The sequence below is a fragment of the Acomys russatus genome, chromosome 17 (assembly GCF_903995435.1).
Source record: "Acomys russatus chromosome 17, mAcoRus1.1, whole genome shotgun sequence".
Taxonomy (NCBI): Eukaryota; Metazoa; Chordata; class Mammalia; order Rodentia; family Muridae; genus Acomys; species Acomys russatus.
Genome location: NC_067153.1, coordinates 52,751,972 through 52,779,843, shown reverse-complemented (window position 1 = coordinate 52,779,843; position 27,872 = coordinate 52,751,972). Strand labels below are relative to the sequence as shown.

Here is a 27,872-nt window from a genome sequence, read left to right as displayed (position 1 = left end):
GCTCTGCTGCAAGCCCCTGACATACCTGCTTTCTTTTCCTTGGCTAACCAAATACATTGTTGCCTCGTGCGCATTGTTGTCTCAAAAACAATGCTGCTCTTGAGATTTTACTACCCAACCAGCTTATGTCTTAAGTGTTCACCTGTTTCTTCCCTCTCATTAATTAGTCATTTTTTGAGGATTTTACACATGAGCACACAGTAATTGCATCTTCTCTACCCTCTTTACCCCTCTAACTCCTTTTGCTCCCAGAATCTCTCAGATACTTAAAAAGGGTGCAAAAATCATTTCTCCCCCTTCTTCCCCTCCCTCCCACATCCCCCTCTTCACTCCCTCTCAAGTTTATGGCCCTTTTTTCTTTAGATATTATTGTTACACACACCCGCACACGTGTGTGCATGCTACATGAGTGCACGTGTGTGTATACACATATATGTGAATAAATATACAAATGCAAATTGCTGGGTCTGTTTAGTGTTGCTTGTGTTCATATAGTTTTAGGGCTTACCACTTGGTACTAGATAGCCATGTAAGAAGTTTGCTCTGCGGATGACTAATCTCTCTCAGCAACTGATAATTGCCTGTACTTCTTTATCTATACGTGAGACACGGTCGGATTTCCCCAACTGATGTTGGCCTGTCATCCCATGTTGTTATTTTTCAGGTTTGTCATTGTTTAGGTGGTTGTGCTGTTGAGATTGCATTACGTGTAGTGTCCCTGTCACATGGAGAAGACACGATCTCACAGCAGGACTTCCTGTTCTTTTGGTCCTTACGATCTTTCACTCCCCTCTTCTTCAATGTTCCCGGAGCCTTAGGTGAAGGAGTTGTAGAAATATCCTCTGGGGCAGGCACCCCTGCACCCCTATGGTCCATGCTTCTCTGCGTTTTGACCAGTTGTTGGTTTCTGTCATGTTCTCCATCTGCTGGGGGTTGATGAGAGTTGAGAGGGAACACACCATCACCACTTTCCTAAACCGGTTTATAACTCCTAACTGCAGTCTAATCTCACCTTATAGCCACGGATGAGTGCAGCTCTCAGATACTTTCTTTACGTTCGACCTTAAGAGTCTGCCTAACTGTTCCTCATGCTATCCTCTGATGTCTGGGGGACAAAAGCTCTCTGATCTGTGTCAGATGATAAGACCTAGCCTTATCAACATGCATAAAATAAAGCATTTATGGCTGGCTTGGTATGCTAGATGTGGGTTAGGCTTCCTATCCCCCTGATAGTGGAATCTTCTAGAATCTGCCTGAAACTCTTGAGTCATACATAGAATTGTTACCTGATCTTGGCCGGATGACTGTTACTTGAGTGTTCACTAATTTGTGTGAGGTGGGATAGTTTATGTGGAAAATGGCTCTTATTACAAGACTTAGTTATCAATAGAGGTCCTACAATAAAATTACATAGTACTTAATATTATTACTTAGTAACACTAAAGTATTTCGTATTTAACAATTATTAGTAAGAATTTCATAGTATTCTTCATCTCCTAGTTACTTGCATTCAGCTGTCTTACATGTTTTGGGCTGGCTAGATAATGTAGCATGTTACTTTTCAACTAGCTTTGCTGAGAATTAGTGTTTCACTGAAGATAGTCTGTTTCCAGAAGGTGCTATTTCACACACGAAGCTTCTTCTCTTTGTGGATTGCATTGCTTTTTAAAATGTATATTATATATGAGTGATAATTTTAAAATTGGGTTGGCTTTAATTGGTCACTGCCAATTTGTTGAAACCTTTTTACTCGGTGGCTTAACAATTTTTTTGTTTTGGTTTGGTTTTGGTTTTTTGAGACAGGGTTTCTCTGTGTAGCCTTGGCTGTGCTAGACTTGCTTTGTAGACCAGGCTGGCCTCAAACTCACAGAGATCTGCCTGCCTCCGCTCCCCAAGTGCTGGGATTACAGGTGTGCACCACTACACCTGTCAGTGGTGTAACTCTTAGAATGACAAACATATATTGAAGATCATCAGTAATTGAAAGGGAAAACAGATAAATTTGGTAGGGGAAAATTTTTGAACCTTTCTTTGTAAGTTAGCTTACAAGTTTTTGTTAGAGCATTGAAAGAGGACTAACTTGTGTGGTGCATCAAGGCTCTTCTTCTAAATGCAAAAATCCTTGGTATGAAGAAAAAATCTGTTTTGCGCTGTTGTTAAGCTACAACCAAATATTTCTACTAAGATACTGACTCTATTTATCCAATGTTGAATTTTCTCATCTCTCAAATGATATGACTATTCCCTCCAATAATCATTTAAAAACTTGCGAGTCACTACTGCAACAACATAGTACTTTGGCTATTACTAAAAGTGGTTGCCAAGCTGAGTGCAGTGTTTGATATAACTAGCACTTCATTCTCCATTGTGATTGATGCAATTTACAAAAATTAAGTAAATAGGAATGAAGTCTGAAATATTAGAAGACATTCCATTAATAAACGTTACCTCGTAACACCAGTGATATGATCTTCACGGATAGAGTTTTCATTTCCTCCGTTTTACCACATTAAATTAAAATACTACAAATCAAGACATTTTTTTAATCACTCGTTTTTTCCTTTGATTGTTTGTATAGATGTGTTAAAAAATTAGTCAAGGGGAGGGGAATAGGGTGAAAGAGGGAGGGAGAGAGAATGGGAAGATACAAGTGAGGGGACAACAATTAAGATGTAATCTGAATAAATTACTCAGATAAAAATAAAGAAAAATTAGTCAAATGAGCTCAAAAACCAGAATAAAAGCAAATCATGACGCACGTGAAGAAATCCCCAGGGACCTTGTTGAATTAAAGCAGACAGACCATCAACACAGCAACTGAATGACTTCTAACCCAAATTACCTATTAATTAAAGATATTGTGTATTCAGATATGCCCCAATCATTGGTAAAGAAAACTATTTCAAAGTTACCGCTAGTAGAAATGTTAAGAGAAAGACACCACACTGTGAGATGCGTATGAAGTTGCTTGTTATCACATCTGTGATGTGTTATGTGTGTTAGTAGTGAAAATCAGAAGTTTTCTTTCAAGTAATGCTTCTGGGCTCATTGTACTACCGCTTCTAAGACAAGCACATCCTTCTGTAAATGCATGCCAATATGTGCAATCTGTAAGATGATCTGGTGTGTGAGACACATCTGCATTGCATTCTGGTACTTACAGGGACCTTCCATGACTGCAGAGGGGAACTGGAACTGAAGCTATTTTGTTTCGATGGTTATAGAATCCCAGTATCGGATTCTTACAGCAAGTAATACAATGCGAAGGTATAATCATGTTTTTGCCCAGGGGACAGGAGGACTGTTCTAGACATATATTTCAAGTGCTTTGCATATATTACCTACAGGTATTTTCTAAAATAATCCCCTCGGGAATCCATGAGATAGGAATTATGTCCATTTGGTAGATTGGACTACTGAGGTATAGAGGCACTGGAACATGGTTCTGTTTGGATATGAGTGCAAACTTTCATGATTCCATTCAAAAGTAGTATGCTATCCACTATAAACTCTCTCTGTGTGTGTGTGCGTGTGTGTGTGTGCGTGCGCGCATGTGTGTGTGTTACTCAAATAAATCATGTATAAATACCATTAGTATTTGTACCTACAAAACAGTTCTTCTACTGCAGAATGAGTTTCCCTTTAACATGTGAAAATATTTTTATTCACTCTGTGTGTGTGTGTGTGTGTGTGTGTGTGTGTGTGTACATGTGACACAGTGTGGAGCTTGGAGGATGGCTGAAAAGAGTCATCTACTTCCTACTGCCGTGTGAGTCCAGGGATTTATTGGCAGCAAGCAAGCACCCTCTGAGCCAGCCCACTGCTTTCGGAGCTTTTCTTTCCTTATTTGTAGAATGTCTACAACTCAGGGCAGACTTGCAAAGGATGTAAACAATGTAGACATCTGTAAAGCTGTGACATAAAATAAAATGTAGGCAACAGAACCTATTAGTAAACATTCGTACTTAGGAAGTAATTAAAACAATAAATCTGAAGGAAAAAGAATATTATGCTGTGTCCAGAGCTAAGAAAGAAGCGAGAAACCAACGTGTTTGTATCTAATTAGCGGGACCCTGGTTACGGGACTTTGAATCACTTAGCTGTAGCGAATCTAGAGGCAGATTGTTGTGGGAACAATCTGAGCACGCCCACTGGCTCTCTGCTACTTTTTATTCTTTCTGTTATTTAATCCCTGCTGCCCTCTCCTCTCCTTCTCTTTTTAATCTCTTTTGTATTTTTGGCACCAGCAAATTTAATAGTTGGATACATTTTTAAGTTGGAATAAGTCCTAGGCATGAACAGAATAGTTTTCACATATTATGAACTTATTATTTAAACCATGAAGTAATGAATTTAACGAATATTTACTGTTCTCATGGGCATTTGCGGTGGGAGGGGGGAGAATCCAGTAGTCATTATTATTATACATTACATTAATGTATACTGTACATTAAAGCATTTTTTCATCTGCCTGAGACTCTCCAGGCTAAATTTAGTCTGTATGGGGTGTAGAATTGTAGAAGGGGCTGGATTTATTCCTGGAAATATCCACAACTGGGTCACAGCACCAGCATCAGAGGCAGTGAGACAGTTCATGGTGTGGTTTGTTTTTCTTTCCATCTCTACCTACAGTCAAGAATACCTAAAAATACCCGCTGAAAGACACTAATTATTTACACATGAGTGTGCTGTAAAGCGCGTAGCAGATGTGAGCCATTCAGCTAGCTAAAACGACACACACAATGAGCAGCAGTTTCCCACCTCGTGACTGCTGAGTAAATATCACGTGCTGACTTTTGTGCCGTGGGTGGTGACCGTGCTGCTGGATATAGAACATACACACTCGGAACTGCAGAACAAACCCAGGGATGCTGCGACCATGAGAGAGAGAGAGTGAGGAAACTAGGAGGCATCTCATAGACTATGGTGTGACTAGTAGCTCACATGTTACTGATTTAATTGCTTGAAATTTCTTTCTGTGAAGCAGTAATGATGCCCCTGTCTTTGCTGGTAGGTATGCTCAGCTGCTGCCTTCCTCTATTTTGCTTTCTTGCACAATAGCATACAACTTTTCCTCACCCTATTTATTATTCCATCGACCCTATGCATTTAACATGCTTTTGCACTAGCTCATTGATATAAATATTCTTAGCAAACAGTTCTAGAACGCTCCGTAGAGATTTTTTTTTCCCCCGCAGCTATTCAGCAAAGCAATGATTTTTCTAAATACCAAGCACTTGGAAGGCCAAGTATTTAGCTCTAGGAGGCTTGAGGATTGCTCAACTCTGATATTTTAAATATATATTGAAATTGACATGATATGCTAATGATTTGTGATTTAAATATGATTTAACTATTAATAAATTATAATAAGGATTGAAGTTGTTTTGCATGCTTAGAGACAGCTTTACAAAGACTTGCATTTTTCAGACAGTACAGTCCTCTGTCTGGTACCAAGTTCTAGATTTAGAGTGAATGTTTGCATCTCTGGCTGCTCCTTACCTACTCCAGCCCTACCACACACAGGGACTGTTCACCAAATCTGTTTCCCATCCCTCACTGTAACCTTGGCTTGGGTCTTATCCCTTTGTTTAATATTAGCGACTGTAGTCTCCTGAGTGCCAGTCTTTCCTGTCATGAGCCCGTGCTCCAAGCAGGAACTACATCTGTGCTCTCTGGATCCCCTGTCCTGGTCGTGTTCCTGCACTGACCAAAGTTGTCTGGTGGCTTCCGGTTGTCCGGCCAAGAGAGTCCTCAGAGATCGGGCTCTTCCCTCCACTTCTTCCCTTCACTTGAGTTCCTGTCTTTACTCACTTCTTCACAGGCAGTCTGACCTTTCCTCTAGGATCGACAGTTCAGTCTGATGCCACCTGCCTCTCAACACTTGCTTCCTAGTCCACACAGGCTGTTCCTCCTGTTTGGACTCAAACTATTATTCCCCCACCTTACTCCACGCGGTGTAGTGAGAGATTTTACTTCTGGGCCTCGAAGGCAGTTTGTGTATCCAAGTCCAACTCCTCTCACAGTCTAGTAGTAGAGGCAGCGTGGCTGGACATGGTACCCTAGTTGGATTTATCTTCCGGGTCTTCAGCATGGTTCTGAGCAAGCCGCTTACTTCAGAGCCCAGTTTTCTTATCTGTAAAGTGGGGGGCCCAGTAGTTGTTCCCAGGTGTGAACTGGCTTTTCTTTTCTTTTTTTTAACTTGAGAAGTCATTTTTTTTTTCCTGAAACCTTAGTGAACAACTCAACATCACACCTTGCACATTTAACAGGTAGATTTATTGACTCTTCTTTTACTGAAAATGAAACCTCACGTTGGGCCTCTGCACATCATGCGCAGGGCTTCCCCGCTGACCCATTGAACACAGGAAGGTCCTCCCTGCGGAGCTCCCGGGGATAGCACAGATCTGTGAAGCATCCAGGGTAGTCTGGAGCACGCTTCTCCCTGACACCCATTCTGCTTCCTCAGTGCGTGCATCCAGACGATGGGAGAGCCCTTGGTTTCCAGTCTGTGACACTGCGGTCTCCTGGCAGCTCAAGGCAACAAACTAGTTCCTTGACTACAGTGTGAAATTACGTGTGAACTTGGAGGAAAGTGGCAAAGCTATAAAACTGATTCACATGGGGCTTGCTTTATTTTTGGAACTGAGAATTCTGTATTTTAGTCATGAAAATGATGCACAAACTATCTGTTGCACAACAGTGTGGGAACTTATGAGCTTTAATCCTCTTATCTATTTTAGGACTTTCTGGGACAAGTGTTTTGTACATTGGGGGAGATTGTTGGTTCACAGGGAAGTCGTCTGGAAAAGCCAATAGTGTAAGTACTCTTTAATTCAGACAGTGACCTGTCAACTCTGGCCTTTCTATGTGAGCAGTGTGGAACTCATGAATATATTATAGTTGCAGAGAAAAAGTGCATTTTAACATTCTTACTGGAATTTTCTCTTCCAGCAGCTAATTTTGACATTTTAATAAAGACAGTGTATCAGCTATCATGTGTTATGCAAAAAGAAAAAAAAATGTTCAAAAGATAAATTGGTGGGATATGGGAGGAAGTGTTGTTTATTCCTTTTGTTTATATTGTCAGAGTTAATATTTTATGGAAAATAAAATGTTTCTTTCAGTCAGGATATATGTATAATACCACTTTCAAACTGTTCAATAAATGTACTTCGGATTATTGAGATTTTAGTAGTTAATTGATACATTACTTTCCCTTCGGGAGATGTGAACAAATCTGTCATCTCCAATAGAGCATCAATGACAAATCAAAGAATTGATTGCTGGTAAGCCAATGAGTTTATTAAGCTTACAGAGAAATGGACTGGGAGGAACATAGAGATGGTCAGTGACTCCCAAACAGCTGAACCAATGTGAAGTCCCGCCCCAGCATCGGTGGTAGCCTAACGAATGCTATACCAGGCCCTGTGCCTCTAACATCTCCTGAGACCTCCTGCGGCTGGAACAGTAGTGTGTGTGCTTTGTGGGGCCAGGTGAAGAGGCTGGCGTCTGACGTGAAGCTTTCATTACACTCACAGCAGTCCCTCCTTCCGCGAGGAAGGATCAACTAGCTAGACTCTGTGTCGGTGGCGCCTCTGAATTGAAAATGGCACCAGCCCTGTCAGCCCTACGTGCAACAGATGGAGTTTCACAGTTGTTTTTGCTTCTAAGAGTTGGTAAAGGAGGCAGTGTGTGATTCTGATCACTCCAATTCATTTCTCTTATTTATAAAAATCGGGAGACCTAGGGAAAAATGTTCAACAACTGAGGACTAACCATGATGCCTAAACTTTAGGAAAAAATTTAACCCCTGTGTTCATTATTCTCAAATTCACAGAACGAATATGTCAAAGTAATCTGTTTTTCATGAAGTTACCACACCGTCTTTCTCATGTTCCTGGATAAAAGTTAACTGTGTGTGTGTGTGTGTGTGTGTGTGTGTGTGTGTGTGTGTGTCGGTGTTATACAAAACCTCTTAGCTAATGAACTCGGAGGTCTATTCATTTTAACTTCCTTTATTTACCTTGATTTCTTTATAAAGTAGTTATTAGAAAACTTTGTGTGTCTGTTCCCCTTCAAGTATTCTTGTCATGAATCCATTACTTACATCTAGCTATAGGACTTCAATATTATTAGTAAAATATTTGTTCTCAGTTACTAAGTAATAAAGCAGATGTGGAGGCTAAGGCAGAAGAACTGCCAGAGACTGAGACTAGCCTGAGACACATAATGGGCGTGTCCCAGAGTAGCCGGGCTTTAATCTCAGTTCCTGTTAACAAAAACAAAACCACAAAATATGTCTTTGAAAGTATGTGGTAAAGTAATGGTCAAAGTAAATACCACTAAGTGGCTCTGCTTGTAAGGTCATGTTCTAGTCAAGTGACTAGCATTCTTAAGGGTTCCTGGGATAACACAAATCTAACTTTAGTTTTGTTTTTTTTTTTTAATCTATTATATTCTCTGCCATGTTAAAGACACCTTTAATATTTTTCAAGGGAAAGCATATACAGTAAAGTATCAAATTTTCATTTCAGATCAGAAGAATGGAAGTGATGTTTTATAAAGTGGCAATCATATATATTTTTTAATTAAATTTTTTCAAGTCTCTGTGTAACCTTGCCTGTCCTGGACTCTCGTTGTAGACCAGGCTGGCCTCAGCCTCACAGTGATTCACCTGCCTTTGCCTCCCAAATGTTAGGATTAAAGGTGTGTGCCACACCACCTGGCTGGCAATCATATTTTTAAGTTGGTGATTTTATTTGAAAACTCTAAGTGCTCTTATTCCCTCTATGAAAGGCAATCAGAATTCTATTGTATTTTTTTTTTAATTTCAAAAAAATTATCCTTCAATGAAAATTCTTTTTATTGAGTTTTATACATCTTTTAAAAATTGAAATTATTATATTTGTTGTGGGTGTGTGATTGTACCCTTGGTTCGGTTGAGTCAAAATTTCCATTGAATGAGAGCAACAAATGTCAATTCATGCTAAGAGGTAGCAGTACCCAGGGTAATGATCGGAAGACAACACAGATGTAGAGAGAATTTAGTAGCTACTGAGTTGGATTGGTTTTGCACGGTTGTCGATTGGGTTTGCTGAGTTGTGCTAAGGCTGAGCAGCTAATGAGACACAGCCTTAGGACCACTGATGTGATAAGTGTGGGTTCCAATGATTGTGCTTTTTCTCTAGGGAATTTTGAAAACTTGGATAACTTTGTTGTTTTGATATTGTAAGCATGTGTTAGAAAACAATAGAGTTCACTCAAATATCTAAGTTTGCATCTATTCTTACTGAATGGTTTTCTGAGGCAAATAAGTACTTAGAAAATGTTGCAAAGTAGGCTTCTTGTCATTGAGCAAGATTTTGAGAGTTTTTTTTTTTTTTTTTAAGAAAGTGGGCTGGGCAACCAGCACCAGTAGGAGTGGGTAGTGAAATGTAGAATTTGAATATCATGGAGACTGATCTTAAAATAAAGAAGACAAGAACTAAAGTTATAAAGCAATAGACTTTGCCAGAAGGCAGTGTCCAAAGGAGAGGGTGTGACACACTCAAGACGAATGCAATGGAAGGAAGGCAAGGGAGGTTGAGGCACACAGTGTTGGTTAACAGAGAGTAAAGCCAATTTTGGTTAACTCGCTAGTAGAATAAATTCATATTGTTAAGGAAGGACCAGTTAGCACGGTCGCGTTTTGTGATCTCAACAATTGGTTCAACTTGGGTGAACATGGGATTGAAACAGTTATAGGCGTCACAGGTCCTCCTGCTCAAAACCAGGCTGGCTTTCATGAACAACTCCACTTGTGTAAGAGACATGTGTCCAGACGACACAGGTGCACTGAAAAACAAGGTCATAGGGCTAAGGCTGAAGTTCCGGGTCTTCCAGTAACGACGTAGCTTCTAGGCAAACTGCATTTTACTCCGTTACCTTAACCTTAAGTAAAAGTTTTCTTGTTTGAAAAAGTGAAGGGACATTGAGAAAGCCAGGGGAACAATTTCCATGAAAGCTCTGTTGAGCCATCCATACTGTCAAGACAGTTCTGAAGGAGCTGGCCCCTCCACATATTCCCCCAGCTTCATACCCATCCTTGCTGACCCACTGACCTCATTTTCACTCTTTTACCATTTCCCAGGAGTCCATCTAACAGGAAACAATGGGGAGATGAAAAAAGGGGAGGTACTGTGGACAGTCTCCTTTCAGTAGGCTGTGGGCAAAAGGACAAAGACAAGGATATATTAATAATGAAATGTCAGAAAGATGTTTATATGAAAAGTTCAGCAAACACAAACAGTCTTTAAAGAGAGCATATCTTTTTGTGTGGTATATAAAGCTATGATTTCCCAAGTGTGCCATGGATGATGAGCTTCACAGTGGAGATGACAGAGTCCTAAGAAGAAGTGTGCATCTGCTCGCGACAGTCCCTCTCTCTTGGGCCACCTCCTCATGCCCTAACCAGGCAACCACACAAAACGGACAATTTTCAGGCTAGAGATGGGGTCTGCACACTCTCCTGCTTACAGTCAGTACCTTTGCAATTGTGTTGCTCTGGCAACCGTCCCCGCGCTACTGATCATACACTTCTGAAAAGAAGCACAAAGTCCCTCCCGAGGAAGAAAATACACCTACGATAAACAAAATTGATTCATCTTGACTTCCAAAATTCTTCCTGTGTCTCATATGTTACTTACCTTAAATAACATTATCCAAATGGTTCAACATTGATTTACTAATTCATTTAGATCAGAGATTTGTTTTCTAATTAGTTTCCCATTTATAGTCTTAAGTTATTCAAAGTACCCTCTTGTTCTCTTCCCTCTAAATGGCCTGGTTTATATTCTGATAAGATGTTCAGAGGCCTCTTTCCCAGCTTCCTAATTGCAGTTGAGTTATCATCCCTCATCAGACAAGGGCTTTTAAATGAATGATAATTGTAAAATTTGAGGATTTAAAGAAGACAAAGTAGCATTCTAAAGTATCCATTAGTCAAACCTTTGACAACTAAGCCAGGTTGGTCACAAAGGCAGAAAAGGCTTCTTGTATATAGCCACATGTCTTATTAAAGAATCATAACTTGAATTTAAGCATGGGCTGTCACTTAAAGATGTGGGCTCCTGTTTTCTTATGATTGTTTTAAAAAATAGTCTCTAGGAACTAAAATAAACTGATTTGAAATTGGTATCCAATACTTTGCTTTCATTTTATTAGTGACTCAATGTTTTTATAGTTTCCTGAAAGTCCATTTTTTAAAGATAGTATGTATTTATCAAGTCTTTATTAGCATATATTTTTGGTGACATGCTACTTCCTTGTCTGCAGCCTTTGCTGGATCCCTGTCCCACCATTATTAAGCAGCACTTCCGCTCAGCTCTGTGCTATGTTATGCTGTCAGATTGCTTCCAGCTCTCTCCACAATGCTCTCAGAGCCTTCCTTCATCTATCTGTAAGGAGTTGAGTGATGGGTTCAGCAGTCTCAAAAATACTAGAGTCAGCTCTAGTTGAAGAATGATTTCTGTTGTCTTCTGCGGGGGGAAGATATGGATTATGTTCCTGAAGCAATAGACTTCTTGTTGTTGTCCCTTTCAGCCAGGCACAAGTGCATCTGAATAAAGACATGGGGCCAGATTGCATAGGTCAGTGACTGGAAGCCAGTCCTTCATCCAGAGAGGAATGGGGGCCCTTGTGGTAGTGTACTGGCTGTTGTTTTAGCTGAAGGACGTGAGGGGAAAGCTCTTGGAAGGCAGTAGCCTGGGGTCTAGGCAGTTGCTCTCCGGTGGAGGATAAAGGGAAGTTCTTAGAAGGGCAGATAAGCTGTAGAGAGTGCAGCGGTGGGTCTCAGAGGTGAATGACACTTGAAAAGCAGACTGCGGCTGTTCACTGGACACAGGATACCTAGCTGTTGCATAGGACTCAAGGCAGAGACAGGTGGATGCTGAGGTTCACCACCAGAAAGGCTGGGAAAACGACAAAGCTGAAGGGAGGCTGAGGGGTGGCAAAAGCAAGATAGAGAAGGCCTAATGGCACTTTATTTTATTTATTTATTTATTTATTGGTTTTTTTATTTTATTTTTTTTTTTATTAATTTATTCTTGTTACATCTCAATGTTTATCCCATCCCTTGTATCCTCCCATTCCTCCCTCCCCCCCCCCCCTTTTCCCATTATTCTCCCTCCCCTATGACTGTTCCTGAGGGGGATTACCTCCCCCTCTATATTCTCATAGGGTATCAAGTCTCTTCTTGGCAATAAACTTTAAACCCCTTCCCAGATCTAGCCAATGGTTAGAATATTCTCCACAGTTGAGTGGAGAGTGTGATATGACTTTCTCACGTACTCTGGTGCCTCACATTTGACCATGTCCCCTGGAGGGGGAGACCTGGTGGCACTCAGAGGAAGGACAGCAGGTTGCCAAGAAGAGACCTAATGGCACTTTAAGCTCAGCTTGTCAGTGTTGGCATTACTGATCTGATGCCAGTGCGGACTCATCTATGTGCTGCCTGTGGAGGAGGAGGGGCTAACACAAGGACCGCTCGAAGGTGATTTTTGAAAACCTTACAATGAGGAAAGACCATGCTTTTATTGTACAGTTTTCAGCATATTAAAATATAGCCAGCTTTGACATAGTTTGGGCTGTAAAATTATTTCAAGCCTATCTGTGACTATATTATCTGATGGTTACAGTTTGAACAAGGATGGACCTCATAGGCTCATGAATTTGAATGCGCTTGGTCCCATTGGTGGAATTGTTTGGGAAGGATCAGGAAAATGTGGCCTTGTTGGAGGAGGTGTGTCACTGGGAGTGGGGTTTGAGTTTCAAAATTCCATGATACTCTCACCCTCCCTCCTTCCCCACCCCTCTCAGATCAGATTTGAGCTCTCAGCTCCTGCTCCAGTGCCATGCCTGCCTGACTGCTGCCATGTTCCCCACCATGATGGTCATGAACATTTTACAACCCTCTGAAACCATGAGCCCAAAAATCAGAGTCTTCTTTTTATAAATTGCCTTGGTCATGGCCTCTTATAAATAATAATAAAGTAATAAAGATGTAACCAAGATGCTGACAGTAAATTCAGCAGGTTAATTCAATATTTTTATACTCTACAATCTACTTTAGTGGTGTGTATGCCACAATAGAGTCAGAGCTGTTTAGTCTCAGCTCTTCCACTAACAGGATGCATAATATGGTGTCTTTACATTGGCACTGTCAGTGTTCCACCCCTACAGCAAGTGCCTGAAGAAACATTGGGCTCCTCTGCCGAACTTCCAATCCATAATCAATTGGCTGAATTCCTTTGGTGTGTACAAAGGCAGACAATAGTGGCAGGGACACAGAGACGTTCACTGTATTCCTGACAAGTGAAAGAAAGAGGGGAAGGTTACCAGGCTCCACTGGCCTCCTGAAGACACACAATGATACCCTTAGTAGGCCCCACTTTCTAAATGTGTCCCCCCCCAAACTAGAAACCAAGACTTTTAATTAGTGGACTTCCAGCAGGCCAGATCTCAGCTGTGGCATATTATAATTGTACAGCTGTGAATCACACTAGTGACACGAATAATTAATTTGGTGTAGAGAGAAGTGTACGGCTTTTTTTTTTTTACAGAGGGTGGTGTAGCTAAGCTTTGGAGTTAATCAGAATTGGGTTCCACAATTCGTCAGGTTTGGAATTTGAACAAATTGCTTTAAATTCCTTAGCTCCAATTCCTGGGTTTTTTTTTTTTTTTTTTTTTTTCTTCTTTAAAATTTTTCTTTTTTTTAAACATATACATTTATATTATTATGCATATATACAATACACTACCTATAGCAAGAAGAACCACAAAACAAGCAGGAATCATATAAATGTTACATTCATAGTGTTTTGGTTATTTGTATTTGGCAACCTTGAAGAAAGCAGTTTCCCTACTTGGTGTGTCTAAAATTCTGAGTGTAAATCAGTATCTATCATAGCTCATCTTTATCAACTTTTGAGACACCATAGTAATGCACTTTTAGGATAGTTATTGAGTGAAATGGCAATGCTTTGTAGAGTAAATTTGTCTTGGAGTATACTGGGTTTCGTAAACACTAAAACAGTGGCTACTGTATCCAGTGATTTTTAGGAGAAAACTCTTGAGTCACATTAGTTAATCTCTTCCCTCTACGTTCCTTTTCTTTCTCCCTTGCTTTTGTCTCTTTCTACATGTTGAGGTAGGAGTTTAGCACATTTAGGGCAAGGACAGTAACAAGCCAAAGTTGATTTTATTATATAAATTGTTCTCCTAATATAAATATAAAACCATTTTGTCTGTTTTTAGTGTGTGTCTGAAAACTGGGACAATGAGATGAGTTCCACTTTTTGTTATTTTGTGTTAAGTGACCTAAATTTTTGTAGTAACAGATGGATGGGTGTTCTTACACAATTGCAAGGGAAGCCAATCTCAAATTCAGTGTCAGTTAAGAGTCTTTGTGTTAGTAAAGATCCCATGGCTGCAAGCATATACATATTAGTAACACTCATGTGTGACACAGTCTAAGACCATCTGGGCAGAGGGCCCATGGAAATGAATGAGAAGTTATCTTAATCACAATGCTTGGTGTGGAAGGACCTGCATACTTTGGGAAGCACCATTGTGCTTAGGGTTCTGGGCTGTGTAAGTATAAAAGAGGGAATGAGAAATACATAGAAGCATGCACTGATTCATTGCTCTGTGAATGTAATGTGCCCAGTGGCTTCGTGTCCCAGCTGCCTTGAGCTCTGGGAAATGGTAGGCTGCAATCCCATCTGTGAGCAAAACAGATACTTTCTCCCTTAAGTCACTTTGGTCAGGGCAACAGAAGAAACTAAAACACTATTGTCAATACACTAAAACTTAATGCATTTTAGAGCGACAATAGATGTGATAACACAGAGAACTAGTCTCCTTCTGAGGGAAGTGGTAAACTCTGCTACCAATTTAGTATGTGTGTATTGCAAGCTTATAAACTATAAGTATGACAGAACTTTAATACTTAGCTGAAGAAGTTTCTTCTGCTCACTTTGGTATATAAACACTAGAAAGAGTTCCACAGACATAATTGTTTATTTTAAAAAAAATCAAGGTGCTTACAGTAGGATATCCCCTGCAGCCTTTGACTTGATTCTTTGTGCTAGTCAGAAATTCTAGCAGCTATTGCTAGTGCCATGCAGATGAACTCTTCCAGATGGAAAAGTGTAGAAAAGATAGGGTGAGTCATGAAAAAAAAATTGGACAAAACAAATTTATTTCATCAAAATAGCTTTGAATGCCACCATCAGAGACAGACCATAGGATGGTTAATTTGTTATTCTGCAGAAATGTGGCTTCTCCTTTGTTCATATGAGGTTTGCATGTACTCCTGTAGGTATTTTAATATGAGAAAAATGAAGTAATATTCACTGTACTGAGCAAATAATAAAGTGGTGAGAGTTTTACTTCTCTGTCAGATAAAATGTGGGTTTAATAGATGTCTTAGGGATTTTTATAAAATGCTAGTTTACCTAAAAATTACTTTATTGAAAACTTATTTTTGTTAAGAAACTTTTAGAACCAAGAGTGAACACAAATGAAAAGTTGATCCTGATCTTGCTAAGTTCCCCCTATGCATTAAATGAATAGATACAATCCCAAACTCTGTGAGTGGGAATTAGGTTAGCTTAGACTGGTGTGTGTAAGGCTATTTTTAATATTATGAATTTGATCATGATGGTGGAAGAGAATTCAGGAGTTTTGTTCAAAGAGGTTCATTCACTTTGGTTTGTAAACTGATTATGAGTTGTCAACAAAAGCATAGTTCAAATGGAATGAACAGGAATGCTTGGCATTGTGTTCCTGAGGTTGCTGTTGCAGTGGTAGATTGATAAAGGTTGTTGAAGACGATTTTTTAAATGACCTTAAAATTTCTTGTGTGAATAACTGGATGGAGCCAGCATGAACACAGGGAATTCCTGGAAGAGGAAGGTGTGTTTTGGGGCTTGCCACACTGTTCAGCAAGCTGTGGAAGCAGACGGGTCTTTCTCTGTTAGCCTAACCTCCTCACATTTGAAATCTTGCTACCAATGACATGACTGAAGGAAACAAGTAAGACATAAACTGCTACCTTGGAAAACAAATTATGAGTTAATTACTACATATATTTATAGACTGAATAAATTCCCCCAGAATCAACTGGCATTCATAACATGGCTGTTACTGTTTCTACAGTGTTTGGTGATCTAAGTATGAAAACATTTCACAGACACCAGTTTCCTTAACATAGACACTCAGAACTTATTTTCTCAGTCCTCCCCCCTTACTTGTGAACATCTTAGATTCATTATTCAGGTGGAACCATCTTAGTTCTGTGGTTAAGCAAACTAGCAAGTGAGGAAAAATCTTTAAGGGACAATCTTGGACTGTAAATCATGCTGAGCTATAATAGGGACCACAGATAGACGAACCTGACACTTAAGGATGATAGGAAGCAAGCTGGTAATGTCCCTGGTCCCCTGTTCTGAGGCAGTGGCACAATTTTATAGGGGAGAGACAGATGCCAGGTGTATAAAGTGGTGATATGACCACTCCAAGAAATGCCTCAGGGAAAGGTTTTTATTATAGTTTTGGGTGAGAATACAGCCAGAGGCATCTAGACTATTCCAGAGCAGTGAGAAAAAGTAGTAGACTGAACATGGCCAACAATCTAGACTGGGCCATGAGAAGAGAGACAAGTGAGAGAAGACAAGGACACTGTGAGCCAAGGTGACCAAGAGAGCACAACTGAAATAGCAGGGTTCTAAGGACAGCAAGAAGCTGTGGGAAAGCGAAGCCCATGAGTCGGAAGAAGTGTAGGGTACGGGGTGGGGTAAGAAGAGCCTGGCTGCAAGCATGGGCACTGAAATGTGATACTGAGGGAACCAGGAAGCTAGCGTACACTTTGGTATGTTAGTGGACACCACAGATAGCCATTTGTCCATTCTGCCAGTGATGTAGTTCCTTTGGTAGAGAGGAACTGGCTTCTCAAGCTCGAAGGAATGCTGGCTTTTGTCTAACTGCCAGAATTTGGACCTGACGTCAGGATATAATTCGCCAGAAATGTGAGAAATCTGTTTCTAGCATGCATCAGACCTATAGCCTTTCTACACTTCCACTGTGGAATACCTGGGGAAGTTTTTATTTTGGAGGTCTATTGCTTTAAGAGTCTGACAGGAAGAAGAAGGTGGAAGCTTCTCCTTAGTATAACTCCCGTCCAGCAGTGATTCCTACAAACTCAGTCCTAGCTGTCCGTACCTGAAGCAAGGAATGTTTGCAGGAAACAGCAGAGATCTCCTTCCTCTTTTGATCCTCCGACTTTGAGTTATCAAACAGAGTAAAAAGGAGCCATGCATATTCCTACCTCAGCTGTAGAATGGAGGGAGTTCTTACAGTGTCTGTTGTTACTTTAGCGGCCTAACACTTAGACTATCTTTAGCTGCCAGCGCCCTGTGGGCCAGGTAGCATGTGTCATGATTTCTGTGTACCAGGAAGCAGTCAAGATGAGGATTCTAAGGAGTCAAAATGCAAATGGATGCCTTCTGGCTTCTGAGCTCATGTGTTTAACCACAACACTGAATTGCCTTCAACTAATATGTTTATTTGCAATGCTGAAAAAAGTTGTAAAGCCTCATTTTGTTTTGGTAATATAAAAAAAAATTTTTTTTTCCATTGGAAAATCAAGGACTTGTGTGTAATCTTTCAGGGACCACTGATTCTGACTCTCAAGGATGAACTGTGTCTCCGCCCTGCCTTCTTCAAGCACATTCCATTGCCCCATCTTTTCTTAAGGGCTCACCTGTGGTACATGGAATGACCACAACATAAATATGGAAGATAAAATATGCAAAAACCAAATCCTTCCAATTTGGGAATGAATCAGACAGTGAGAAGGACTCAAGGTCTTCCTGTTTGAAAATATTCACTTTAAATTATCAGTGTGGTGATCCAGAAACTGCCTGGAGTCCTTCCTCATCACTTTTTCATTCTGGTACTGCAGGGTGCTTAGCCTCCATTATTTATTTATTTATTCATTCATTTATTTATTTATTTATTTATGAGTGTTTCTGCATCTGAAACATATACATGGCTTTCCACGGTGTCAAAATATATTGAGTAACAATAAATATACAAAGTTCAGTGGTTTTGATGGGAGCAATTTGTCAGACAATTCTACCTACTCCAGCATCCTGGCTGAGGTAAATGTAGGTCTTTTTATTCCAGTCTTAATCACCAATATTAATTGTACTATTGATTGCTCATATTAACTCACGGAAAACTTTAAATATATCCATGAGCCTACTTGAGTGTATGCAGTTTATGGAATGAAAACAAGTTAAAGAGGGCTGCTTCAGAGAGTTCAAAAGGCTTCAGAAGTGGGCTAAGGGAGAGCCAGTATTGATAAGAAGAAGCCAGCCCACTGCCTGGCAGAGCCAATTCTGGGCCTGTGAAGCCATGTGAAAGAGCGCAGCTCTAGAGTCCAGCTATAAGTGGAAGGTTGAACAGGGGTCTGAGAACAGGAAACAGTGGGTTCAGGTACTGATTGGTGCAAAAGTAGATGGGCTGACTGTAGAGTAAGCAGGGGACTGAGCACAGGTAGAGCTTTAAGGACCGTCAGGGACTCGTAGGCTTGTAGGTGCTTGATGCCCACACCCTGTTTTGGTATACAGCCATGACATCACAGATTTACATGTATGTTGCTTTACCACAGTGGTGCTCAACTTTTCTAATGCTGCAATTCTTAAATACAGTTACTCATGTTGTGGTGACGCCCAGCAATAAAATTATTACGTTGGTACTTCATAACTGTAATTTTGCTACTGCTATGAATTGTAATATAAATATCTGATATGCAGGATATTTGATGTGCAGCCCCCAAAGGGGTCGTGACCCACAGGTTGAGAACTGCTGCTTTGAGAAGCCCACAAAGAGAACTGTGCCCTGTCCTTGTCTGTGTGTCTGACAAATTGGGGGGCTTGGATTCCTTGATTTGATTTTAATGTGCCCATGTGCCCCTCTAGACTCAATTCACCCCAATAAGCTGATAGGGTGCCCACTTTCTATTCCCAAGAATAAGCCATTCATACCTTGTAGGTTGACATAGGAGCTGCAGTCATCTTCCTGACAAAAATGGAGGCAAACTGCTTATAAAATGGAGTCTCCAAAGGCAAGGTTGGGAAACCCACCATTTTATACAGCAGTGACTAACTCAGAGTGGGCAATGCCTAATTTCAACCTTATCCCTCAGGAGCCTTTTGCTCAGTTTCCACTAAGTGTCTCTTCCTCCTTGGAGGAGAAGATTCAGACCTGGTGTTGGGTTTGTTTGTTTGTGTTTGTTTGTTTGTTTGTTTTGTTAGTGGTCTTTGTAAGCTTAACCTTCGCTGGGACACAGTGCCAGTGCCATTCTAGGAATAGGTAGAGTCACAGGATGCCAGTCTCTGAGAATACACTCCAGTAAGTGAAAACCTTCAGTATTCCAGAAGACCCCTTGTCTGCTTGGAGGATCATATTGATTGTACCCTCTTGGATCTTAACTGAGTCAGCCCGACACAGGATTCCAAACACAGACAGCTGCTTAGTAAATTAGCATTTCCAAGTGGAGGCCCTTCCAATGTATGTGCTCAGTCCTTTGTGCAAATGTATTCAGTTGTGGTTTTAAAAGTAACCACGCAGTTTGAACTTGACAGCATTGGCTCCTCCTCCAAGCATCTTGGTGAAGTCTGCTCTCCCCCCTCCCCCCCCCCGCCCCCTCGAGCACCATCTTTGGGTTACTTGCTTGTTTTTTTTTTTAAGGTCTCTATTGTCTTTGCTTAAGCATAAAAATTCAAGCTGTGAATAAAACAGGAAAACAGGGAAATCGGCTACCTTTCTCAATATTCTTCATTCTTTTGTGAAGTAAGTAGGACACACTTGGCTCCCTGGGACAAAACAACAGCGTCCTTTTAGTACAGGCTGGACATTGAATGCCTTCCCACCCTGTCCCCAAGTAACAGCTGCCAAAGGCCTTAAAAAGAGAACATCATAACATCATACCCATTATTGTATGGACCTGTGTGTCTTATGAAGAATAATAATTCAATATATGTTTATTAAAGTAAACAATGTAGAGTGACAGTCATGTTTGTTTGTTAAGTGTTTTTGTTGTTGCTGTTGCTGTTGTTAAGTGTTGTGTTTTAGTTTACGTTCTGTGTTGCTGGGCATCAAACTTCAAACCCAGTGCATGCTGGGAAAATACTGTACCAGTGAACCACACCTCCAATGTTTTTTCTGCCCATAAAAACTTTATATTTGTTTCTCAGGGGTTGGGATGCCATTTTTTTTTAGATCAGAAAACCCGTGCTCTAAGTGCAATCACTATAATACGAAGGCAGAAAATAGGTTTCAATAATGTTAGCTTAGTATCTTTATAAATAGGTAGGCAGTTTAGGTCATCAAAGCAACATAAATAACTTCTTAAACACTTTTGACCTATGCAGTGATTGAGAATTTCCATTTTGTACTACTGTAATGGTTGCCATCTTGCCGTTTCGGTGTCAATTCTGGCATTGTGTTCATAAAACAGGATTATTTAGTTCCAATATTAAATTTGTAGGGTGGAAAAATGAATTTCTTGATGTATACTTTACTTCAAATTTTAAATGAATGTTTACTTTCAGTTGTCTGGCACGTGATATATTTTAAAGGAGATTAAATTTTGTTAGTAATACAGCATATTGCATACAAAGATAAATGTATCACGATTAAATTTAAATTCGTCACTAGTTTTTAAAAGTTGCCCTTGTATAGATCGTTTATCTTTGGAAATGATGTATTTCCCCATATAATCACGCTTCTAAGGAATACCAATTCATAAGAAGTAAGTTTCTTTTTACTCGTATTCTCACCTGTTAGACTCTTATGTGGATGCAATTTTCTGCTTGTTTAGAAGGACTTTGGTGGCCTCTGGGCCATGAGCAGGCCGTGCTGCTGGTGAGACTCACATATTTCATATGTCACTACACATACTGAGCATCACACATTTTGTAACCTCTGTGTTCTGTCCTAAAGTGCAGATACTCTGACCATAGCAACAGACGCTATTCTTTTTTTTTTTCTGAAATAATTTTTTTATTAATTTATTCTTGTTACATCTCAATGTTTATCCCATCCCTTGTATCCTCCCATTCTTCCCTCCCTCCCATTTTCCCATTATTACCCTCCCCTATGACTGTGCCTGAGGGGGACTTCCTCCCCCTTTATATGCTCATAGAGTATCAAGTCTCTTCTTGGTAGTCTGCTATCCTTCCTCTGAGTGCCACCAGGTCTCCCCATCCAGGGGACATGGTCAAATATGAGGCACCAGAGGCATTTTTTATACAGTGTCCTTTACAAACCTTTACACAGTTACCACTGAGCTCACTGAAGCAGTAATTGTAACAATTTTGAATATGCATGTATTAGCTTCTTTAGTCACACTGGTATCAAGTTCCATGCCACTTAGTTTCTATGTATTTCAAAAAAATTAGGAAATGGAAATTGGATTTATTCCAAATTTTCAAAACCAGAAGTAAGCTCACCCATCCTCCCACCCCACCCCACCCCCCACCCCCGATTTTTCTCCATTTTGCTTGTGGCAGTACACTACAATTTTATAGAAGAGAAGAGAAAAGACATGTGCAGGCGTGGGTGACCTGTAATCAGCTCTTAGAACTGTTGCAAGCCTTTTCCTAGGAGGCAAGGCCATCTTTTGGCTGGTGGCCTGGTGCGGGGGCCTTTGAGTCCCTTCTCAAAGCCTGGGGATCCTGCAGAAAATTTAAACAGACTAATGCTGTGTGTGCGAGTGAGAGAGAGAGAGAGAGAGAGAGAGAGAGAGAGAGAGAGAGAGAGAGAGAGAGAGATGCACATGTCTGTAGATAGAGGCATCTGTGTACATATGTGCAGGCTAGAGAACCTCAGTGTTTTATTCCATCTTCACCTTATTCACTTTAGAAAGATTCTCTTCCTGAAACTTGAGGTACATTGGCAACCAGCAAGTTCCAGCAATTTCCTACTTTCACAGCAGGTACAAGGCCACAGTCTGCTTTTTACATGGGTGCTGACATTTGAGCTCCAGCCCTCACACTTGACCAGGAAATACTCTGAGCCATCTCTGTGGCCTGGAAAGTTTTAACCTTGTGAGTTTCTTTGTTTTTCTGTCCTCAGTTTCGTAATCCGACAGCCAGGGAGTCATAGTCACACAGCAGGAGAGGGGTGGAGTACCTGTCTAGAGTGTCGGAACCCTTACCAGGTTTAACCAAAGGCCCAGGTGACAACGTGAGGTTTACTATATCTATGACTCACTCAGCCCCTCCCTTTCAACTTCCTTTTAGTTAGAATCTCACATTTTGTCTTTTCCCCCTGGCTCCATTCTCCACGGGGCATCATGAGCCTCATCTAGTTATGTTCTTCGTTCAAAATGGGGTCTGAGCATAAAGGATCACCAAAGCGGATCTGATGGATTTTGCCTACATCAAAACACATCCTTACCTTGGGGGTAAAAAAAATAAAAATAAAAATAAAAAGACAAACTAGTTTATTCTGGAGCCAAGTAAAAATGACTGTGGCCCAGGAATATAGACTCATGTCACCCCAAATTCCATGTTCCAACACGGTAACAATTTATATGGCTTTTTATAGTAACCAAAGCATGTTTATAAAACATTGGTGGAAACATCAGATAGGCAGGCTACAGCTAGGCAGGGAGATCTGTGCGAGGCCTCAACTGTTATCTGATGCCATCCTTTGCTTTAAGGCTGGAGGAAGGTCATCTCAAAAGGACTTCCCTGATAGTCACAGGCTGTTAGGTTAGACCCTTGAGGTGGGTCAGGAATGGAATGTCTATGAAGGGACCTGAAGTGAGCTGGAGGTCAATTGGCTCAAGGCCTGAAATATCCCATCTCTGTGATCACTGAGGTTCTGATCAGTTAGTTCATCAGTTGTAGGATCCCTCAGTTTCACGGCCACAGGGCCGTGGCTGTCATGATCACATCTCACTATTCTGTTATAAATCTTTTTTTTTTTTTCATTGCACATCTTGTACACTTCTCACTCATCCCTAGCCTCGGAGAAAATTATTCTGTAACAAGCATTAGCTCCTACTCTTACTCGTTATTTGGCACTGTCACACGGCGCTAAGAGCTTTTCACGCATTAAGCAGTGTGGACTTTTGTATCCGATGGTTATTTTACAAGCTCATTGCATGTGTTCATCACTCACAGTATTCTGTCCCAGAACAACACTTCTGACAAGCACGCACTATACACCGAGCGTGTGTATCATCCTCACAGTGCATTTAATCACCAGCTAATGTGAGTAGGGCCATAGATAATTCAGTGTTGCGCATTAAGTGAAAAAAGAAGAGTGAGTTTCCTACTTCAACCCTACATTACTCAGAGTTAACATTTCCTGCTTCAATCCTACATCTGGATCCAACAGACCACTATAAGCAATACATGTGGACACACACTAAAACTATAATGTACTGAACATCTGGCTTGTATGTTGTTTGATTTGGTTTGGCCTTTATTGCTTGACAGTACTGACTGAGGATTTGAACTTGGGTCCCTGCACATGCTAAGCAAGCCCTCACCATTGAGATGAAAATCCTATTCCGTACCATGATTAATATACATGTGATATTTAAATTTACATACTCACTTTGATTCGTTAAGTGTAGAAACCGAGTTTCAAAGTGGCTAGGTAGCTTGCTTAAGGTAACAGTCAGTTGATTTAAACTGAGTTGCTTAAATAACAAGTCATAATATATGTATTTTTTACTTGATCATATATTAGATATACATTAGTGACTTGATTTTTTATTTCAAGTAGTTTGTGAGAACTACTGATATATGAAGCTTAGTGTATTTATTTCATTGCTGTGTCCACTTAGTGAATTATAAATATATTTATATAACATATGAGCAATGGGCCTTTTTTTTTTTTTACCTTTTCACCTCTGCATTGTGGTGTAAATAATCTATCTTATAACTCATAAACAGATTAATATTCAGTTAGTAGACATTCAGTAGTCTATTTTTAATGTATGAGCAATGCCACAAAATTACCACGTGCCTCATTTTATGCATGGAGAATTTTGTCTTGTGACTTTTTCAGTGTGGTGTTATATCCAAAGCTTTGTGTGTACTATAGAGGATATATATGCAGTATACTTGTAACATGCATGTAGCAACTATGTACTATGCATTAGCATGTATATAGCATGCATTTATTATATGTTTAACATGTGTGGAGTATGTGTAGCATATGTGAAGCATGAAATGGAGGGTCTTGACCCCTGTGACTTTTGTGGTGTGATGTCACAGTCATGGTGATGATGCTTTCTGTGTAGTGAGGGGTAATTTGCATAGGGAGACGACGTCACAATACGTTGCTGAGTGTAGGTTACTCACCACGATGTAGTCAGCTCACCACACTGAATACCATCATATGGACCCTTGAACACGGAAGAGAAACAAACAAGAAAAAAAGACAAAGTCAGAGTTGCACAGTTAGGAGGTCAGCTATTCTAGGCATGAGGGCAGTACCCATCCTGCAGACCTGCCTGGCTGCTTCAGCTATGGGGAACTATAAGCAGAATGCCTACCCAACCCCGTTGGAAATTTGATCTACAGAATTGTTCAACAGCAGAGGCTATTTTAACTCTTCATGTTGATGGGAATTCATTAGAAAAGCATCAGGGAGCTAAAGCATATTTTGCCAGCTGGAAGTGGGGGTCATTATAATAAGTTAGTTGCTTGGTAGTAGATTTTTTAAGGCTAGGAGTATGTGAAGAATGGGAGGATTTTTAAAGAGCAACAGCAGCAACAAAACCCTTAGGTTGTTTTGAACAGATGTGGTGAGTTGAGACACACTCATTCTGCTCAAACAATCGGAGGTGCTCAGGAAAGGCTCAACATCAGGCAAGTGTGGGCAAGGAAGAAGACTGAAGGTGTGGCCCTGCACCTGAGATGCAACTTCATTGTGATGGAGACAACACACTAAGAAGCCATACAAACGGTTCCCAGAAGACACTCACTCTAGGCCACTCAGTTATCTCAGCCAGAGCCAAAATATAAATATGACTCATTTAGGAAGAATCTGGGCAGGAACCTCGTGCCTGTGACATAGCATGAGTCACCAAGGTCAGAAGGTCAGAAGGAAATTCACCGCCTATAAGTGAGATGCAGGTACCCTTCTAAGTCTTGCAGGCAAGACAAAGGTGCAGCCTCTTGCTGTACTGCATAGATAAGAAGGAATGATCCAGTGATGGAGCTGTGAACCAGTCCCTAGGACCCAGGTACACTTATGTTTGAGTTTTCATACAGAACATCGGTACAGACCTTTACAGACTATACTCAGCATTTCCAGAGAGATAGATATTTACTCTACCTTCATGCTGAATATTGAAACCTTGTTATTTATAATAGACAGCAAAACAAGTAATTAGAACAATCAGTTGTGGTGGCATAGGCCGGCAATCCCAGCACTTGAGAGATGGAAGTAGGAGGAAGAGGAGTGTAAGGACTTTCACAGGTACATAGTGGGGTTGAGGCTAAACCTAACACTTCCTCAAAAACCAAGGAGAAAGGAAAAACAAAAACAAAACAAAACAAAACAAAGAAGACAAAAATGAAGGACATTAAAAAACAATGGATGCCATATTTTTTAATGTGAAAAGTTAAATCAATTGACTTCATAGTTGCGAGAGGTTAATGGACAATCCTGACATATATACAGTGTACTTCATGTGCAGTGAAGGTGTGGACAGCCTCAGGCCCTAGCAGAGAGATGCTTTCTTTGGAAGAAACTGGAGTGGTCTTTTCTGAAAGATTTTTGCCAATAGGAAGAAAACATTTGTTTTGGAGGGAGCATGGTTTACATTGTACAACTCCTAAGATTTTAACTCTCTGTTTCCTCACATTCTCCCCCCAGGGAAGACAATAAGTTAGTTGCATATATCCAGTGAGTTGCACATATGCTGTGAGTATCAGGGGTGAACTGTATTTTGAGGACCCTAACTATCCTTGGGCTGAGTCTGCCTGTGTAGTTCATAGGATACACTGAAGAGTCTTGGCTGGGAGATCTGTCCTAGGACACACCTTTAGAGTACTGGGATGGCTTTCTGGGGCGTTTGCAAGGATTACACTTTGTTTCCCTGCAGACAGAGAACTGTATAGACGAGCTGCATCTCAAAATAGCTGGTGCAATTACTCCATCTCCATCCTACATCTCACCGACTAGGAGGCAAGAGAGGCCAGGAGGAACATTGGTCCCACTATCCTTTTTGAGAATGGACTCTCTAGGATCTTTACTCTCCCCACATCCTACGACTAAAAGCACCTCCCAGTGGTGCCTCCCCACCCCCATAGAATGCCAACGTAACACTTGGAGTCGGGGGAATATTTCTTCAAACCATAGCAGGAGCTATGCACACACCCCATGTAGTCCTAGTTGGCATTGCCCTCGTCTTTTAAAAGCATATGAGCATAAATAGAACAGACAACTGTGGAAAGACAGTTTGAGTGGTGATTTTATTTTGCTGAGTTGAGCTTATATATTTCATCATTCATCATGTATATTGAGAACCTGGTACATACAGCTCTTAAACTGTGGATTGACAAGAACTTTGTGTCAAGTTTTGCTTTTATAGAACTTACAAGTTTGAAAGAAGCAGCATAAATATTGTTTTATAAATAATGTAGTAGAGAGGAATTTTAATGCAGCAACATGATTACTCTGGTAAGAGATCTCATCCAAAGATATGATCTATCTGGGATGCAGACATGCCACACACCTTTGATTCCTCTGACTGGAATACAGATGTGATGTTTTTAGTGCTCACATTTAATACCAAACAATGGCATCTAACTATGGGCGGACAGAGTGATGAATCAGAGAAAGGTGTCACAACATGAGTCAGAGATATGATATGATGAATTCTCATGAGAACAGAACGGAAAGAGAGGCTACTTAATGATCAGTGAGGGAGAGAGAAGGTACCTCAATCCAGTTCGGTGCAGTTCAATTGAGTGCAGCTGTAGTTGAGTTCAGAGACGTTTAGAGGCAGTCTTTCCAAGCAGAATAATCCAGTCAGAAGCCAGGAGAAGCCAATTTGAACCAATCAGCTTGGAGAAGAGTTTGAGCCAGAAGAGCTGAGTTGAACCAGCCAACCAGAGTTCAGAAAGAGCTAGAGTGAGTTTATTTTTTGGTGGTAAGCCAAGCCTCCTGTAATCCTAGCACTCTGGGAGGAAGAGGCAAGTGGATCTCTGTGAGTTCGAGACCAACCTAGTCTAGAAAGGGAGTCCAGGACAGGCAAGGCTACACAGAGAAACCCTGTCTCAATAATAAACAAACAAACAAACAAATAAACAGAAAAAGCAGTAAGTCTTGAAGGCCAAAATGTTTTAAGCCTAGGGTCACAGATGGAGACTGGAAGCTGAAACCATCAAGGACCAGGTTTGCAGAAGATTGGATTGTGTGGAGGCTAGAAGAGCCCAGGTCTAGTCCTAGGGATATTTATATAGAAACTCTCTGGCCTCAGCCCAAGCCATGTATGCATCTGCATAGCTTCTATACAAGCTCTCACCACTTCATCTGAAGAAACAAAAGTGACACATTCAAAATTTAGGGATGATTATCTGCTAATCCCTGTGGTTCAGATTTTAATGGTATATAACAGAGCAATGGTGGCCCTGCAATAAATGCAATAAATGGCGCTTCATTGACGGGTGTAAGCAGTCTGAAGCAAAATAGTCCCAACAGACAAACTGTAGTGTGTTGATTTGGGAATGAGTAGGCAGGAAAGACAAGCACAAATAATAACCACTTAATGAATGGAGGGAGAGATGCCA

The 27,872-nt window shown here is 40.6% G+C and overlaps 1 protein-coding gene across 2 annotated transcripts in view; it reads left to right on the top strand.

The window, feature by feature from the left end:
• Cpne8 (copine 8) overlaps positions 1 to 27,872 on the top strand; it is a 174,294-nt gene that overhangs the window by 59,177 nt on the left and 87,245 nt on the right. The window contains exon 6 of one of the 2 annotated variants that reach the window (XM_051160226.1): positions 6,744 to 6,820. The exons of the other annotated variant lie outside the window; for it this stretch is intronic. Within the exon in view, the coding sequence (XP_051016183.1) occupies positions 6,744 to 6,820 (77 nt within the window). The remainder of the gene's footprint in view (positions 1 to 6,743; positions 6,821 to 27,872) is intronic. 2 annotated transcript variants of the gene reach the window in all.